General features: G+C 44.1%; 1 protein-coding gene across 4 annotated transcripts in view; it reads right to left on the bottom strand.

The window, feature by feature from the left end:
* Window positions 1–19318, bottom strand: part of MCC (MCC regulator of WNT signaling pathway) — a 476123-nt gene that overhangs the window by 43814 nt on the left and 412991 nt on the right. For all 4 annotated transcript variants that reach the window (XM_068247285.1, XM_068247291.1, XM_068247296.1 and 1 more), the window contains one exon: window positions 15611–15845. In XM_068247285.1, coding sequence (XP_068103386.1) covers window positions 15611–15845 — 235 coding nt within the window. The remainder of the gene's footprint in view (window positions 1–15610; window positions 15846–19318) is intronic.

The following is a 19318-nucleotide window of genomic DNA, read 5'->3' as shown; positions in this document are numbered from 1 at the left end:
AAACCTAGAATATATATATATATATATATATATATATATATATATATATATATATATATATATATATAAATAATATATATATATATATATATATATATATATACATATATATATATATACACACACACACACACACATATATATATACACATATACACACACACACACACACACACATATATATATATATACATATACACACACACACACACACACACACACACACGCGTATATACACAGTGGGTTGCGAAAGTATTCGGCCCCCTTGAAGTTTTCCACATTTTGTCATATTACTGCCACAAACATGAATCAATTTTATTGGAATTCCACATGAAAGACCAACACTAAGTGGTGTACACATGAGAACTGGAACGAAAATCATACACGATTCCAAACATTTTTTTTTTACAAATAAATAACTGCAAAGTGGTGTGTGCATAATTATTCAGCCCCCTTTGTTCTGAGTGCAGTCAGTTGCCTATAGACATTGCCTGATGAGTGCTAATGACTAAATAGAGTGCACCTGTGTGTAATCTAATGTCAGTACAAATACAGCTGCTCTGTGAGGGCCTCAGAGGTTGTCTAAGAGAATATTGGGAGCAACAACATCGTGAAGTCCAAAGAACACACAAGACAGGTCAGGGATCAAGTTATTGAGAAATTTAAAGCAGGCTTAGGCTACAAATAGATTTCCAAAGCCTTGAACATCCCACGGAGCACTGTTCAAGCGATCATTCAGAAATGGAAGGAGTATGGCACAACTGTAAACCTACCAAGACAAGGCCATCCACCTAAACTCACAGGCCGAACAAGGAGAGCGCTGATCAGAAATGCAGTCAAGAGGCCCATGGTGACTCTGGACGAGTTGTAGAGATCTACAGCTCAGGTGGGAGACTCTGTCCATAGGACACCTATTAGTCATGCACTGTACAAAATTGACCTTTATGGAAGAGTGGCAAGAAGAAAGGCATTGTTAACAGAAAGCATAAGAAGTCCCGTTTGCAGTTTGCCACAAGCCATGTGGGGGACACAGCAATCATGTGGAAGAAGGTGCTCGGGTCAGATGAGACCAAAATAGAACTTTTTGGCCAAAATGCAAAACGCTATGTGTGACGGAAAACGAACACTGCACATCACTCTGAACACACCATCCCCACTGTCAAATATGGTGGTGGCAGCATCATGCTCGTGGGGTGCATCTCTTCAGCAGGGTCAGGGAAGCTGGTCAGAGTTGATGGGAAAAAGGGAGGGGGGACACCAAGAGCCCAATAGTGTGATATTGTATAGATGATAACTAATAATGAGTAATATAACAATTTAATACTCACAAACCAGGGTTACCATTAGGCAACCACTGTGAAGGCAGGTGGGGAGATTAACCTGACCCCACTCAGGATTAAAAGTCGCTCTCTGTAGATGGGAAGAAGATGGGTACAACCCAACACCAAGGGTGGACTTAGCAATATGTAGAAGCTTTCCAGAGGCGCCAATAGAATAAAAGTCACTTAAACGAGCTTAAAACCGATGGGGCAGTGGTGGGCCGATCCCATCCATGCAGACGAAGCAAACAAAGGAAGGACTGTGGCATCAACAGTCAAACAACAATTTTATTTATACTCCACAGTAAAAATAGGCAACGCGTTTCACGGGCTCAATCCCGCTTCATCAGGCCAATCAAAAAGGAGCATACAGCTTAACAGCATCAAAACCACACTGAGCGCCTCTGTGTTGATGGGAAGATGGATGGAGCCAAATACAGGGCAAACTTGGAAGAAAACCTCTTGGAGACTGAAAAAGACTTGAGACTGGGCGGAGGTTCACCTTCCAGCAGGACAACGACCCTAAACATAAAGCCAGGGCAACAATGGAATGGTTTAAAACAAAACATATCTATGTGTTAGAATGGCCCAGTCAAAGTCCAGATCCTAATCCAATCGAGAATCTGAGGCAAGATCTGAAAACTGCTGTTCACAAACGCTGTCCATCTAATCTGACTGAGCTGGAGCTGTTTTGCAAAGAAGAATGGGCAAGGATTTCAGTCTCTAGATGTGCAAAGCTGGTAGAGACATACCCTAAAAGACTGGCAACTGTAATTGCAGCAAAAGGTGGTTCTACAAAGTATTGACTCAGGGGGGCGAATAATTACGCACACCCCACTTTGCAGTTATTTATTTGTAAAAAATGTTTGGAATGATGTATGATTTTCGATCCACTTCTCACATGTACACCACTGTGTATTGGTCTTTCACGTGGAATTCCAATAAAATTGATGCATGTTTGTGGCAGTAATATGACAAAATGTGGAAAACTTCAAGGGGGCCGAATACTTTTGCAATCCACTGTATATACATATATATATATACGCACACGCGCACGCACGCACGCACACACATATATATTCTCATACAGTATTGCAGTAAGTTGTGAAACATTGCAACCTTTGCTTATTAAGTCCTATCAGATTAATGAGGACTGCTGAAAGCTTAGGGTTATCGAATTTGCGTCAGATGCAGCCTCCAAACCACCAGATTCTATTTGGAGGTGGTATGTGGCCTAGTGGTTACTGCTCTATGTCTTGCAATGCCAGGATGTGCTAGTTATGCCCCTGACTTGTGGGTTAATAGATTTCAACAACAAAAATTGGTAAGCTAAGAACATTAAAGTAGGGATTAGACTGTGAATTACTCTGAGAAACAATTAGGGGTATGATTAGGGATGGTCAGTGAGATGCTAATAAGTCAGAGTTGATACAAATGTTATGGTAATTGTATGCAGTTAGGAAATGGACCACATCAGCTGCATTTGATCAGTACCTTTCCAAGCTGCAAAAATATTGTATCAGATCAGAATTATTAGCATCTCACTGACTATCCCTAGGCATGAGTATGTACCGGGTAAACTGCTGCAGTAAACTTATGCAACATATTGCAAATGCTGCAAAAAACCCACATACGCCTCAATTCACTAAGCAGTTTACACTAGTCTACAGATGGTTTTTAGTCTACTGATAGTTTGGTGTAATGTTTTAGACCTGTTTTTAGACCTGGTCTAACATTTAGTAATTACACAATCCACATAGGCAAACCAGGAGTAACCACGCCCACTTTTCCTGACAGAGATTAGACCAGCTGATTTCTGTTGGTAAAGTAATTCTGTGAGGTATTTTAGATGTGAGGATGGAACCTTTTGAATAGGGACGATTGGAAAGAGCAATATTTTTTTATTTTTTTAATGCGATGCAACGGAACCACCAAATTCCATCTGGAATCGCGGAAAAAAATTCAGCGGAACGCGGTGAGCATCCCTACTTTTGAATTAATTATGCAGGAGTTTACTTGTATCCAGAGGAGAGCTCATCAAAGGAGAGCTCATCAAAGAAGAAACTTGTTTGTGAATTGCATCTTTTGATCATTTCCCCTGCTTTACCCACCTAATTACTGAATGTTTTAGACCAGGTCTAAAACATTTGGTAATAGTGAATTCCCCTTTGATGCAACTGACCAAACCATCAGTAGACTAACAACCATCTGTAGACTAGTCTAAACTGATTAGAGAATTGAGGCCATTGAAGAACTAATGTTCTGTCGCTTCCTACAAAAAGTGAAATTTTGCCTTTGTTAAAAAAAAATTGCTATGACATGTATCAGCGGTACGCAAGTCATGTAAGGGAACTTACTTTAAGAAATTGTTGGAACTATTCCCAGACTTTCTCACACTAGAATATGAGAGAAAAACATATATCCTACTGGGAGAAGAGGAATCCACAGTGACAATCGCTGCACACAATGTCACAGGATGCCACAGACAGAGGAGCATAACGGAACTGTAAACCTAAAAAATGTCCACAGACTGCTTAGCCATTGTCCCCCTACCCCACCCCCTCCCATGTCCTCTATTTCCCCTTGCTTTGGCAATACCTGTAATGAATCTTGGTCATGCCAATAAAGCTATCTTTGATTTGATTTGAATGTTAATGATAAAAATATATATATATTTTTACTTTTCAGTTTGCAGCCTGCTGTACAAGACTTAACGGGTTTGAATACTCAAATAATATTTTCCTTAAAGGGAACCTGAAGCAAGTAAAATTATTTAAAATAAACACATGATGTAGCTGCAAATGAATGTTACATACTAACCTCACCATCAGTTCCTCTCAGAAGCTCACCATTTTCTTCATACAGTGATCCCTTCCAGTTCTGACAATATTTTTGTCAGAACTGAAATATACACCAGTTGCTGTCAGTTATATACCAGCAGCTGTCAGTTACAAGTGAATGTGCAAGGTAATGTCCATGTTTTCCTATGGTTCAAGTGGGTGATATTACAGTTTAACAGTGTGCTGACCAGGAAGCCGTTATGGGTAATGGTCATTTTTAAAATGGAGGACGGAGAATTACACTGATCACAGTGGACAAATGAGACGCAGGAGAGGAGAAATAGATTGAGGAGTAGACTACACAGCAGGTAAGTATGACCTGTGTATGATTATTTTGACTTTTTATTTTCAGTTCAGGTTCTCTTTAAGGTGCCTATAAACAGTACAATTTTTCACTTTATGAAATCTTTCGATGTGATTTGAATGGCTGAGTGGCATGAAAAAGAGCTTACCAGCTCGAAACAGCGGGCTGTCGCTGCTACTGCCATTCTTTTGATCTTTTGCCGACATGTATGTCATTTTAATGACTTACTAATTCAGGCCCGGTGCACACCAAAAATCGCTAGCAGATCCGCAAAATTCTAGCAGATTGTGAAACGCTTTTTGTTATTTTTCTGTAGCGTCTCAGCTAGCATTTTGCGGTTTTGTGAAGCGTTTTTGGTGTAGTAGATTTCAGATATTGTTACAGTAAAGCTGTTACTGAACAGCTTCTGTAACAAAAACGCCTGCCAAACCGCTCTGAACTGCCGTTTTTCAGAGTGGTATGCGTTTTTCCTATACTTAACATTTAGGCAGAAACGCATCCACAATCCAAAAAATGCCTCACCCCGGGAGTATGCGTTTCTGCAAAACGCCTCCCGCTCTGGTGTGAACCACCCCATTGAGATACATTGACCAAGCGTATCCGCAGGCGCAAGCAGCTGCAGAAACGCTGAAAAAGCCGCTCGGTGTGCACCAGCCCTAAGAGCTGATTTTTATTTTTGTGGTGCCAGCCTCTCCTGTATTTGTGACTAGAGGATCCTGATGGTACTGGGACCCTAGGCTTAGGCACACAGACATCCCTCTCATTTATGGGCGCTCCTCCATACTGTTTTTGAACGCTATTGAATGACCGTAAGTAATCTGAAGGCAATTATCGAATATTCACATATACCGAACGAATATTTCTTTAAATGCGATATTTTCCAACTTTCTGATCGATTTTATCCTATAAAGCAATAGACCAAAGAATTGTTCACTAACGATTGCCTTTTCTATACAATTCGGTCGTAAAAATTGCATCAAAAGATCTCATTTGGTGAAATAAAAAATAATAAATTGTACCGTTAATGGGCACCTTTACAAGCAATCTGAGCATAGACTTGTGCAACATATTGCAAATGCTGCAAAAGCCCACATAGCTGCCAATTGAAGAACCAATGTTCTGTCGCTTCCCACCTTAATTAACCACCCCGGCGGTATGGAAAATTAGCCGAAAATGGAGTGGACGAGTCAGGCTCTTCCAGCAGTTCTAAAGCCGGCTTCTCGTTTTTTTTCGCATTAAAATTTGCATTCATATGCAAAATTTCACCTACTAATACTTATATGCTAAAATTTGCACACGAACACCAAATTTTAATGCTAAAAAATGCATACGAAAAACTGCACGTTTTCTGCCAAAATGCTGAAGAGTGGGGAGATTGTGGGCTGGCAGAAAGGGAAAACTTAATTGGATATATGATTTTGTGTTTGAAACTTCTATTACACAACAAGTATACTAGACCCTTGCTTTTGCTTGACATATTTTGGTAAGTTGCAGGCAAAAATTTCATGAAAATCAATTGAACCAATTTTTGCACAGAAATCCAGCATAAATTGAACACCAGGGAGGTTAAAAATGAGTCGACTCCATCATGATATTGGAAAAGTAAATGCTAAAATTGAAGACAGATCTGATTTGTTTAACCCCCCCCCCCCCCCCCCCATAAAAAAACAAAACAACACAACATTATGGTTTCCCAGGATTATCTATAGAGGGAATGCTGCTAATATACTGAAATGCTATCACTGTTACCCACTTTGGTTTGTTTTCTTTGACTACTGAATTCCACAATGTTTTCATTAATGGGCATTATACTTAAAGCCACTGGATGTTAGCTTAGCATGATCAGCACGTTATTGCAAAGAGAGAAAAAGAGGTGTGTGCATCTGACCAGTTTCACCTGACTTATATACTGGCTGCCTCAAGTCTATTGACTCATTCAAATTTGAATATTAACTGACTCTCGTCTATTTAAAATGGCAAAGCGTTGCAAACTGCAATCGCCTACCAGATTTTGCAGGATCTAAGGCTAACTCCCTGACATTCCTGCAGGAGTTGGCCCATGCAAATACCTGCATCTCAACAGGGGCGCCGCGTGTAGGCCTCCTTGTACCCCCAACGGCCTACACGCGGCGCCCCTGTTGAGATGCAAGTATTTGCGTGGGCCAACTCCTGCAGGAATGTCAGGGAGTTAGCCTTAGATCCTGCAAAATCTGGTAGGCGATTGCAGTTTGCAACGCTTTGCCATTTTAATTAGACGAGAGTCAGTTAATATTCAAATTTGAATGAGTTAATAGACTTGAGGCAGCCAGTATATAAGTCAGGTGAAACTGGTCAGATGCACACACCTCTTTTTCTCCCTTTGCAATGCATGATCAGCACGTTGCCATGCATTTTTCTATTATACCTGTATACTTGCTACTCTGAGTTTTGTTTGCCTGCTGGAAATATTAAACATTTCTATATGTTTCAATTTGTTGCTGGCCAGGCATGCAAGGGTCTAGTATACATTTTGAATATAATGAAAGAGTCAAACACAAAATCATGCCGAAAATTAAATAAAATGTTCCCTTTCTGCCAGGCCACAAAGGAGCCCCAGGTAAGTATGGTGCCTGAGATGGCTTTCATCTCAGGTACACTTTAAAGTGAACCAGATACGCAGCACCCTCATGCATTTTACCATATATATCAGTGGGAACATTAGAAAAAACACCTACCCTGCTCTGTGTTTCATTCTTCACTGCTCAGCCTGCTTCTAATCAGCCCTGATAAAATCCTCGACTGAGCACCCAGTCTGGCTTTGCTCAAGAATCATTATAGCTGGTCTGTCTTCTGTGATGTCTTTTCAAGACCAAGCCTGCCCCCTTGTGGCTCTGCTGTAATGACTCAGCTATAATGATTCCTGAGCAAAGCCAGACTGAATGCTTAGTCTGGGATTTATCAGGGGCCAGGGCTGATTAGAAGCAGGCTGAGCAGTGAAGGACGAATAGAGAGCAGGTAGGTGGTTTCTCTAATGTTCCCACTGATATATATGGTAAAATACATGAGTGCTTTGTCTCTGGTTCCCTTTAAGCCTCAGTGTTTACTGTATGGAGAGAGCTGCCTTGACAAAGCTCCTGCAGTTTATTCACAGCTGCTGATAATAACTAATTAGTCACTTTGATCTTGATAAATACACATAACACAGAGCAGTGAATTTCTTCAGAAACTATATTTGGGGAAAAATACTTTTCATTATATGCTGTGCTAGAGTTTGGGTAAGCTTTAAAACCTAGTCAAGATTTGCTAGATCACTTATGTTTTTTATAACTCTCCAACCTTAGTAAATGGAGCCCATAGTATTTTGTACTGACCTGGAATTGTCCACATGTGTGCCTGTGACTTCAATATCTCGTATGGCATGGGCATTTATCTATAATTCTTCACCAGTGCTCCGTAAAACATTTCTAACCTCCACAAACTACTTGTCAGAGAGACAGCTAGAGGGAAGCATCATTTGTGGCTTATTATGAGGCTCAGCACATCGCTGCATGGCAGAGACACCTCTGCACAGGAACTCTATAGATCATAAGGGCCCTCAGGAAAAGTCAGTGCTGCTCATGGCATCTAAATAGGTGCAAGAGTATGACAGATGGGAACACGTCCTCATTGCTTCTCCTCTAGTATTATTCATGGTACACCTGTTATGGGTGTATAGTCCATGAATACTAAAGAAAATTGTACAATAAGAAATTATTAACCACTTGAGGACTGTAGGCTTACACCCTCTAGTGACCAGGCTATTTTTTTTTCAATTTAGGCCACTGCAGCTTTAAGAGCTTGCTGCAGGGCCGTACAACTCAGCCCACTAACAAAGCCTTCTGTTGGTGGGCTCTGATCGGTGCTGCAGTGTTTGTTTTTTAATTTTTATTATTTGTTTATTTTTTGAATAAATGTACCTATTTGTTTTATTTATTTATTTTTACCGCCCCTCCCATCCTCCCCCCGCCAGCCAATGACAGCGATTGGCTGTCATAGGCATCAGCCTATGACAGCCAATCGCTCCTGAGCCACCCAGGGGGACAGTCGTGTCACAGGACTTCACGCCAGTTGGCGTTAAGTGGTCCTGGGGCTGCCAATTGGTGTGGAGCGGTCGGCAAGCGTTTACGCTTACCAATACGGTTGTTTTTAGTGTTCACTGCTAGACCTAAAGGTAGCCATAAATCAGGTGGCTTGGTGGTCGATCGACCATCCGATTCGATTATTATAATTGAATCGGCTGAAAATCGGTGCCGCTAAATGCATGCCTGACTAACAATGCGACTTATTTCGGGCCAAAATTGGTCGCATTAGCTCGTACATGCTGCAAAATGTAGGGCCGACTTGCTTGATCGGGTGTGCGGCAGTAACGGCAATCGATATAGAGATGAGCGACAAACGCAACAATCTGAACTAAACTCCCGGCGCTGTCCCCCTAATGCACAGTGCAAATCATACATTACCTGTCCTCGGCCTCTGCTTGTCCTCCTCTTTCTCCAGGCGCACTCAGTTCTCCATACATGCGCTTAGTAAGAGCACATGTGTGACGTCAGACACGCTGCCACGTTACTAGGCAACCTTGTGGCACTCGTGTAAGGAGAATGGAGGAATCCCAGAGTCAGCTAAGGACATGTGTATCACTTGCACTGGGCACCGGGAGGACATGTAAAATTAGGGGATAACGTTGGGTCGGCAAGGCTGCGTCACAAGGCCGATTCTTGATCAATTTCAGCATGAAATTGATCGGGAATTGGCCTGCGGTGTATGGGCAGCCAACAGCCTAATCAGATTAGAGAGGTTTGTCTCTTGGTAAAATCTGTCCATCATGGGTCAATCAGACTGCAATGGGTGCAATCAGAAACAATCAAGGACAATCACAGACAATCAGAGGGCAATCAAGGCAATTACAACACAATTAGAGCCAATAAGAGTGATTAGAGGCAATCAGACACCAATCACAGCCAATCAGCGCAATCAAAGCCAATCACGGGACAATCCAAAACCAATCACGGGACAATCAAAGTCAATCACAGGGCAATTGAGCCAATCGGAGCCAATCAAAGCACAATCAAGCGTTACAGACAGGAGATTAGAGGTACACAATGGCGGGGGAGGGGGGGTGATCTAAGGGCAGGGGGGAGTGATCAGAGGGGGATCTAAGGGAGCCCGCAGTGACAGATGGTGACCGATAGGTGATCAGTAGGTAATTACAGGGGAGAATATATGCAAGCAATGCACTAGTGAGGTGATCGGCAGGGGGGGGGGGGGTGATTGGGTGGCCGCAAGAGGCAGATTAGGGTCTGATCTGATGGGTAGCAGTGACAGGTGCTGACAGGGGGTGATGGGGTGATTGATAGGTGATCAGTGGGTGATTACAGGGGAGAATATATGCAAGCAATGCACTTTGGAGGTGATCTGAGGGCGGGTCTGCGGGCGATCTGAGGGTGTGTGATCAGATGCCCGCAAGGGTTAGGGTCTGATCTGATGGGTGGCAGTGACAGGTGGTGACAGGAGGTGATTAATGGGTGATTGACAGGTGATCAGTGTGTGATTACAGGGGAAAATAGATGTACACAGTACACGGGGGGGGGGGGGGTAAGGATCTGAGGGTGTGGGGGGTGATCAGGAGCTCCCAGGGGGCAGTTTAGGACCTGATGTAAAGGATAGAATTGACAGATAGTAACAGGGAGTGATTGATCGGTGATTAGGGGAGTGATTGGGTGCAAACAGTGGTCTGAGGGGGTGATCAGGGAAGGGGGTCTGAGGGGTGCTGTGGGCGATCAGTGAGCAGTGGGGGCAGGATCAGTGTGCTGGTGTTTGAACTTACAGTGCAGTGACTGGATGGTGTACTGGTTAAGGGCTCTGCCTCTGACACAGGAGACCTGGGTTCGAATCTCGGCTCTGCCTGTTCAGTAAGCCAGTAATTCAATAAGGAGCTCTTTGGGCAAGACTCCCTAACACTGCTACTGCCTACTGAGTTGCGCTCTAGTGGCTGCCTCGCTAGCGCTTTGAGTCCGACAGGAGAAAAGCTTTATACAAAAAAAGGTATTATTACAGTGCTGCTGTCCTCTCTGGTGGTCAAACGATCACTGTGACCACCAGGGAGGAGGCAGCCTGTATAATACACTTTTTTTACCTAACAAAGTGTATTATACACTTTCTATTGGGCACTTTGAAAATGTACAACCCGCCGGCACTGCTAATTGGCCGGTGGGTTGACGTCACGGGTGGGCGGAGCCTAATGCCGGCGATTGCGCGCGTGGTTAACAGTGTGAATTAATTTCCTGAGGGGTGTGGTGGAAGGATTTGAGCCAGATACACATGGATCCCCTGTTTGAAAAAGCCTAGATGCGTTATTACACCATATGCAATTAACTTTTTCTCCTGTGTTTTCTCCCAGGAGAACATTTTTCATCTTCTCTTTAAAATAATTTTTCAGCACTCTGCAATTGAAAAAGTACCAAAAAGTAGTCAAGAAAGTGCTACCCAAATTAATGAGTATTTTCTTGCTTGCTGTTGGTTAAAAGGCATTTTATTGACAAGGTCTGAACATTTCACCTAGGAGAAAACTCAAAGAGAAAAAGTTAATTGCATACGGGCCCAAGAGAAGAATAATGGATGAGTAAAATTGTTGCAATGTATAAGAGTTTGTCCTGGAGGTTTATTCTTTTTTTTCCACAAAATGAAAGAAAATAAATCTTTCCTTTAATACCTACAATTATTTCAGCGTTCGGGAATAGTTCAGTAGATTATGTCTTTAGTGACTAAAATACCAATGCTTGCTTGACATAAGAGGTGGAGTCTGAAAACCCAAATGCATCATGACATCACTGTAGCTCTATATAGCTGAGGTAGGGACATCACTCAAGAAGTATACTGCTAACTAATTCCGTGTGACTGCAGTCTGCAGAGAAGTGTCACGGTGATTGATGGAGAGCTCTGGTTTTCCACAGAGCTCACAGGACATTGCCACAAGGGCTGAATGGCTTCATGAGAGAGACCAGTATGAACTATGCACTCTGCTGTAACTCCCAGATGTTATTATTTTCCTTCCTGTATGCTCAACATCAAATATATTAATCATGTCAACTTTCCCAGAGACTTATTTGTAATAACTGCTTTACTTCAAGGAAGACAGAGTACAGGGGTAAAACCATAAGACAGAATTTCTAATAAAATTTCAAAGCGAAACCTTCCCATGATGTTAAAACGTGACAGGATCTGCACAACACAGAGGATACACAGACTGCCATGCAAAACTCCCCAGACCTTGGAAAATGCATACATTTAAGAGCCCTGCATGTCAAAATGGGCAGCAGATCTTCCCCATAGTAGAATAGCGGTACCGATCTCCTGTTCCGGTTAGGAGAGAATACTGGTATATTCACCAATATTCTGCTGTCAAGATATTTTACTATGGACTTATACTTTCCTATTCTCAAACTAACCTCCCCCCTACCTACACCTGACAGTAGAGCTTAAGCACCTCCTCTGTAGTCGTAATCCAAACAGTAGCTGCGCCGTCCATAGCCGCAATTCCGGTGCCATAGCACTGCCACTATAGCTGCCACAATACATAGAAGCAATGGCCTCCTCCTGGACCGAGCAGCAATAGCCTCCTCCTGGGCCGGAATTACCCTATAGGCACCACCATGGCCTTTAATTGTATTAGGGCTTAAGGCGGTACCCAATCTACAAGGCACGCACCATGCATACATTACTTGCTTTGACGAAAACTGCTGTAGATGGCACCTAATACCACACATATCCCCACCACTACACTTCAGAATGAAACGCCAAGCCTCATACTGAAAGTGGTCCCAGGTGTTGATAAACCAGTATTTTAATGGATACTGTGGCAGTGTAACAAAAAAAACAACCATGATTTTGTTTCCATAAGTGGATCCATTTCTGCAGGCTGGCAGAAAAAAGCATGCTGCAAATGCCACTTGAACCTGGTGATCTGCCTCCACTGACATCTTGGGCAGACTTTTGAATCAAGAACTTTCCTCTCAGTCACACCCACCAAAGTGTACATATAGTTTATATGTTACGGCCAGAACCCGAAGTCTGGCCACTTCGGGTTCTGGCCGGTCAAATCTAGAAGTGGCCGGCTGATGCGGCCAATGTCAGAAATAAACGTTTCCTCCGGACTTTGGCCGGCCAGAACGCGTTCTGGATAAGTGTGGCCGGCCAAGTCCCGAAGTGCCGCTCACCTCTCCTCTCCGCTGCCTCTAGTCAGACCTCACATCAGGACGACCCGGACCGGAGAGGCAGAGCAGTGCACACGCGACCCACAAGACACATACACTTCCATGCTGAAGTGACGTCATTGCTCACTTCCGCATGTGAAGTGTATGGGTCAGGGCGGGTAGTGCGCGCGCTGCTCTGCTTCTCTCCGCCGCTCTGGTCGCCCTGATCTGGGGTCTGGAAATAGCGCAGGCTGCCCCCCCAGTCATGCAAAGCGCACGGCAAAGCCTTGCAAAGCAGCCAGAAAAGCCCCCACAGCCATGCAAAACTACCCCAGCAATGCAGAGTGCCCAGCAAAGCGCCCAGCATATCTTCCCCCCCCCCCCCCCGAGCCATGCAAAACGGCCAGCAAATCCCCCCCCCCAGTTATGCAAAGCGCCCAGCAAATCCCCCCCCCCCCCCCCGCCATGCAAAGCGCCCAGCAAATCCCTCCCCCCAGCCATGCATAGCAGCCAGAAAAGCCCCCACCCCCCACAGCCATCGAAAACTACCCCAGCAATGCACAACATCCCCCTGGCCATGCAAAGGGCCCAGCATATCAAACCCCAGCCATGCAAAAACCCAGCAAATCCCCCCCCCCCCCAGCCATGCAAAGCGCCCAGCAAATCCCTCCTCCCAGCCATGCAAAGCACTCAGTCCCCCCCCGCTATGCAAAGCGCCCAGCAAAGACTTCCCCCCTCCAGCCATGCATAGCGCCCAGCAAAGCACCCCCCAGCCATGCATCCCCCCTCTCCCCTGTGTCACCTGACTGCCACAGCAGAGCAGCTAATTTAAAAGCACAGGATGTTAACAATATGTCTGCTCCCAAGAAAGCAGGATGTAGACACACTGCAGATTTATTGCAGGATTTGTATCAGCTGTAACTAACAAATAGAATGTCCCGGGATGTTCTGGGATTTTTGCGGTTTGGACTTTGGCCGACTGACATTGGCCGGTTCTAGAACTGGCCGGCCAATGTCAGAAATTCCCAGCATTTTGGACTTTGGCCGACGTGAAATCGGCCAGTTCTAGAAACGGCCGGCCAATTCTAGAATTGGCCGATTTCTGGTTTTGGCCGTAACATATACATTCACTGTTAACCCACCCACCCAAGTGTACATACAGTATAAAAGTACAGGAGAGGTATTAAACTGTCCACAATGTTGAAAGTATACAAGGCAGTTGTACTGCCCACTCTTCTGTATGACTGTGAGACATGGACTGTGTACAAGCACCATGCTAAGAAGCTGAATCACTTTAACATAAAGTGGTTGAGAAGGCTGCTTCCAGACATAGATGCCCTCTCTCAAGCTGGTCTTCTAATTGTCTACACTCTCCTGAAGAGAGACAAAGTCAAGAGGGCAGGCCACCTTGTTTGTATGCCAGACACACCTCTCCCCAAGAGACTATTTTATGGTGAACAGGCTGAAGGAAAATGAACATGAGGTTGGCAGAAAAAGCACTTCAAGGACACGTTCAACGTCTGTATAAAAAAGCCCCACCTGGTGAAGCTATATCAGCAAAGGTGCTACCTCCCATGAGCAGAGCAGAATGGCAGAGGCCTGGAGGAAGCATGAGCTGTGCAAATTCAAAGCCAATGTTCTGCCAACCATCCCAGCAAACCACTTGTGCCCTACATAATAGCTCGGACTGCATCGGACTGATAAGCCACAGCCGAACACATCGTACCCAGTCAATCTCCTCTGTTCTTGGTCAACAACGTACAAACATGATATTCACTGGCCAATTTATTACCTACAACTGTTCAACTGCTTGATAAAATCAGCCAATCACAAAAAAGCAACTCAAAGCATTTAGGCATCTAGATGCAGTGAAAACAAGTTGCTGAAGTTGAAACATGGCATCAGAATGAGGAAGAAAGGGGATTTAAGTGATTTGGATTGTGTATTGGTTGTTGGTGCCAGAAGGGCTGGTTTGAGTATTTTAGAAATTGCTGATCTACTGGGATTTTCTTGTCCCGCCGGAGGGTAAAGACAGGCTTTTGCACACATCCTGAAAACCCATTTGTGCGAAGCCACGAGGAAGAAAAGACCACATTTGTTTAAGAAACAGTGAAGCCCTATGACAAGCGCCCCAGCTGTATGTTACTGCTGTTGCATTGGTAGCACAAATTGACAGTACTACACTGGAATACCATCCATATCCTCAGGATTTACTGCTGTGCCATTGCTGCACATTCCCAATGCTGAAAAACGATGTTGAAAAAATGTATATACTGTATATATTTGGATTGTGCCTGAAACATGAGATTGCATTGAACTTGACAGGGAGTAGGTAGATGAGGATAATAATAATAATGATTATGATAATAGCTTTAGGAAGCACGGAACCTGAGGTGAGAGAGATATGGAAGCTTACATATATCCTTTTAAACAATACACATTGCCTGGATCTCCTGCTAATCCTCTGCCTCTAATACTTTTAGCCATAGACCCTGAACAAGCATGCAGATCAGGTGTTTCTGACAAACATCTGACAAGATTAGCTGCATGCTCGTTTCAGGTGTGTGATTTATACACTACAGACCAGAAAGATCAGCAGGGCTGCCAGGCAACTGGTATGGTTTCATAAATATTGCAGCCTCCATATGTCTCTCACCTTGGGTTCCTTTAAAGCAGTGTATTGTTGTACAATTCATAATAAATTTGTATCACTGACAAAATATCACCATTATGCCTGCGGGGGAACGGAGGATCACTCAGTGACTGTGCGGGCACAGGGTGGCTGTAAGGGGCTGGTGGAAGCCCCAGGTAAGTGAAGCTCGTGTTTAAGGGTCGATTTAGGTTCACTTTAACCTTCGGAGCTGTTATAAAAAAGTACTACATTCAGTGTGGAAAATCTTAATAAATATTTTGGCTGTTTCCCTTTAACCCAACACCTACTTTCATGGCCATAAGTTCTTGCATCAAGACAGCATTCTCCAGGTCTAGCCTCTGGCTGTCTCCCCTTGGCTTGACATCATAGCTCAAAGGATCAATGTGTATGCTCTCCAATTCCAGCATTGTGAGTTTGACTGCAGCCCGGTCATTCTTCAGCTGCTGAATATAGTCTTTCAACCTCTGCTCATCCTCCTTTGTAAGCTCTGTGTCACAGCTGCTGGCAGTAGAGCTGGTGGTACTGCAATTATCAATGGAGAGAAGAAATACACTATTTCAGATAGAGTTTATTAGAAAACATGCCATAAAACTATATTTCCAGGACACAGCAATAACATTTTCCCAGCACTAGCGGCTCCATACTACTAAGGCATCTGACGGGAAAACTACATATTGAAAATTTCAGCTTTGGGTAACCATCCATTTCAGGTTTGCTGATATAATTGTGCAAACCTGCTGAACATTTTCAGTGATTTGCAATGTCAGTACTGTGCAATGAATTCTAAATGGGCAGGCCATTCAACTGAACATTTGGAGCTGCAAATGCACAGCTGTACAGCACAGTGTCATGTCAGCAATTTTCTTTATAGGACGCGCAGTGCAGAGTCACACACCGAAGAGCGGGGAACTAGGTCATTGTGCTGTAATGCTAAAGTAGGGAAAACAAAATCAAAAGCATGCAAGGGAATGTAAAGAGGAACTATATACAAGAATATAGCGCTATGTTTAAACAAATATATTAGTTTATTTTAAAACTGAATGGGGACAAAATAAGTACAGGATGTAGATACTACAATTCAGGATCCTGCAATAATCTGCTTCTCGTTGCTACCATCACCTGCATACTGTTCTCTATTTCTTCCATACTTTCACTGGTCCTACTGCTCTCTGCTATCATCCCCCTTTTCATACTGTTCTCCACTCCCCCCCCCCCCTTACCCTTGTCATACTGTTCTTAGCTCATCTTCTCCTTGTCATACTGTTCTCTGCCCTCATTACCCTCGTCATACTGTTCTCTGCCCTCATTACCCTCGTCATACTGTTCTCAGCTCACCTTCTCCTCTTCATACTTTTCTCAGCTCTCCTTTTCCTTGTCATAAAGTTCTCTGCCCTTTTTACTCTTGTCATACTGTTCTCTGCTCTCTTTCCTCTCGTCATACTGTTCTCTGCCCTCCTTCCCCTTGTCATACTGTTCTCTGCCCTCCTTCCCCTTGTCATACTGTTCTCTGCCCTCCTTCCCCTTGTCATACTGTTCTCTGCCCTCCTTCCCCTTGTCATACTGTTCTCTGCCCTCCTTCCCCTTGTCATACTGTTCTCTGCCCTCCTTCCCCTTGTCATACTGTTCTCTGCCCTCCTTCCCCTTGTCCTACTGTTCTCTGCCCTCCTTCCCCTTGTCATACTGTTCTCTGCCCTCCTTCCCCTTGTCATACTGCTCTCTGCCCTCCTTCCCCTTGTCATACTGCTCTCTGCCCTCCTTCCCCTTGTCATACTGCTCTCTGCCCTCCTTTCCCTTGTCATACTGCTCTCTGCCCTCCTTTCCCTTGTCATACTGCTCTCTGCCCTCCTTCCCCTTGTCATACTGCTCTCTGCCCTCCTTCCCCTTGTCATACTATTCTCTGCCCTCCTTCCCCTTGTCATACTATTCTCTGCCCGCCTTCCCCTTGTCATACTGTTCTCTTCCCTCCTTCCCCTTGTCATACTATTCTCTGCCCTCCTTCCCCTTGTCATACTATTCTCTGCCCTCCTTCCACTTGTCATACTGTTCTCTGCCCTCCTTCCCCTTGTCATACTATTCTCTGCCCTCCTTCCACCTATCACACTTTTCTCTGCCCTCCTTCCACCTATCACACTTTTCTCTGCCCTCCTTCCACCTATCACACTTTTCTCTGCCCTTCTTCCCCTTGTCATACTGTTCTTTGCTTTCCTTACTCTTGTCATACTGTTCTCTGCCCTCCGATCTCCTTCCCCTTGTCATACTGTTCTCTGCTCTCTTTATCATACTGATCTCTGCTCTCTTTATCATACTGATCTCTGCTCTCCTTCCACCCGTCATACTGTTCTCTGCCTTCCTTGCCCTTGTCATACTGTTCTCAGCTGTACTGCTCATCATACGGTTCCCAGCTCTCCTTTCACCAATCATACTGTTTTCAGCTCTCCTTATCATACTGTTCTCTGCCCTCCTTCCATCTGTCATACTGTTCTCTTCTCTCCTTCCCTGTCATACTGTTTTCTACACTCTGATCTCTTTTCTGCCATCATAAAACCTCTATACACAGTATGTGGTCCCATATAAATTGCTCTCCTTCCTTATATTACACAGTTCCTTAAATATAGCACACTGTCCTTAATAAACTTGTCTCCTTTCTGCTATCACACAGCCCATATACTCTGTACCCAGTCCTGCATAAACCGTTCTCCTTTCAAACATCACACAGTCCCCTATCCACAGTACATGGTCCCATATAACTTGGTCTCCTATCACACAGTCCTCTATACATGTCCCCTATACACTGGTCTCCTTCCTGCTATCCTACAGGTCCCTGTGTCTCTGTTATCCTTCCCATCACACAATGCCTGTATATTTTGTAATCTGCCCTTCCTCATCCTATAGCACTGTCCTTTGACCTTCACACATGAATGTGGTTCCAGAAAATATGCCTCTTCTGGGAAGCTTACCTCATTCTCTAGCTATTCTCTTATCTTTCTCTTTCACATTCTCCACATATAATACCCACAGTACCTTTTCCCTATGCTAATTCCCTAATCCTATATACCATTCAGTGCCATCCCCAAACTGGTTTATTCGTGTCCTCACTTAATGTGAAAAAGCTCAGCTTAGAATTGCTCTGGCCAATTTGCAAACTGAAGGCAAAAAATGCAACTTGGAAACAGTTACATGTCCTACTTATTAGAGTTTCATGAAACACCATCCCTTCCCACAGATGCCAGTTAAGCCCCCTGACACAAGTCTGGGAAACTGTAAGCTCTGCTCAGCTCCAAGCTAGGCCATTGGCTCTCAATCTGTCATGAAGGAGTGCAGAGAGCGGAGAATTAATGAAAGCCCTGGTCATGGAAGGAAGCATAATTGTGTAGTGGATCATGCAGACCTCTTGCTAGCTTGCCTCTTGTGAGCTGGGTATGGCCACACACTGGCAAGCAGCATATTACTGGAGCTTCCATAGTGTGGTTAGACTCCCAGGGGAGGCTGGCTTTGTCTGCTGCATATTCACTCCTCTCCAGTACACAGCCACAGAGGTAGGCTCCACTCCAGATCCTAATCTTAGAGCCGTGTCTGCCTGCTATTCAGCTCAGCAAAAAAATATGACGTTGGTATAAATTTGTTGGCTTCGGTAACCTAATAGCTCTTGCCAAGATGAGTGGCTTTTGTGATTCAGGTTTCAGAATGATGCCCCTGACAATACTGCAATCTGAATCTACCTCAGTCATTAAAATAGCTCAGAGCAGCCGCACAATATACATTTCCTGTAATAGTGATAAATGCATGGAAGCTCCTATAGGGACATCGCCGGCACTTACAATGTGGTTTAATCTGAAATTGTGTTCCTGCCAAACACCAGACATCACTGACAGCAAAGTGATTAAGAGGAAACAAAACATCATCTCACCTATGATGTCAATGTAAAATAGTATGATAGGATCTAGAGAGAACCATATAATAGCCTACCATTAAATTAACTGTTTAGGTATGTAGGA

This window comes from Hyperolius riggenbachi, chromosome 1 (assembly GCF_040937935.1).
Source record: "Hyperolius riggenbachi isolate aHypRig1 chromosome 1, aHypRig1.pri, whole genome shotgun sequence".
Lineage (NCBI taxonomy): Eukaryota > Metazoa > Chordata > Amphibia > Anura > Hyperoliidae > Hyperolius > Hyperolius riggenbachi.
This window is presented reverse-complemented; position numbering and strand designations above follow the sequence as displayed.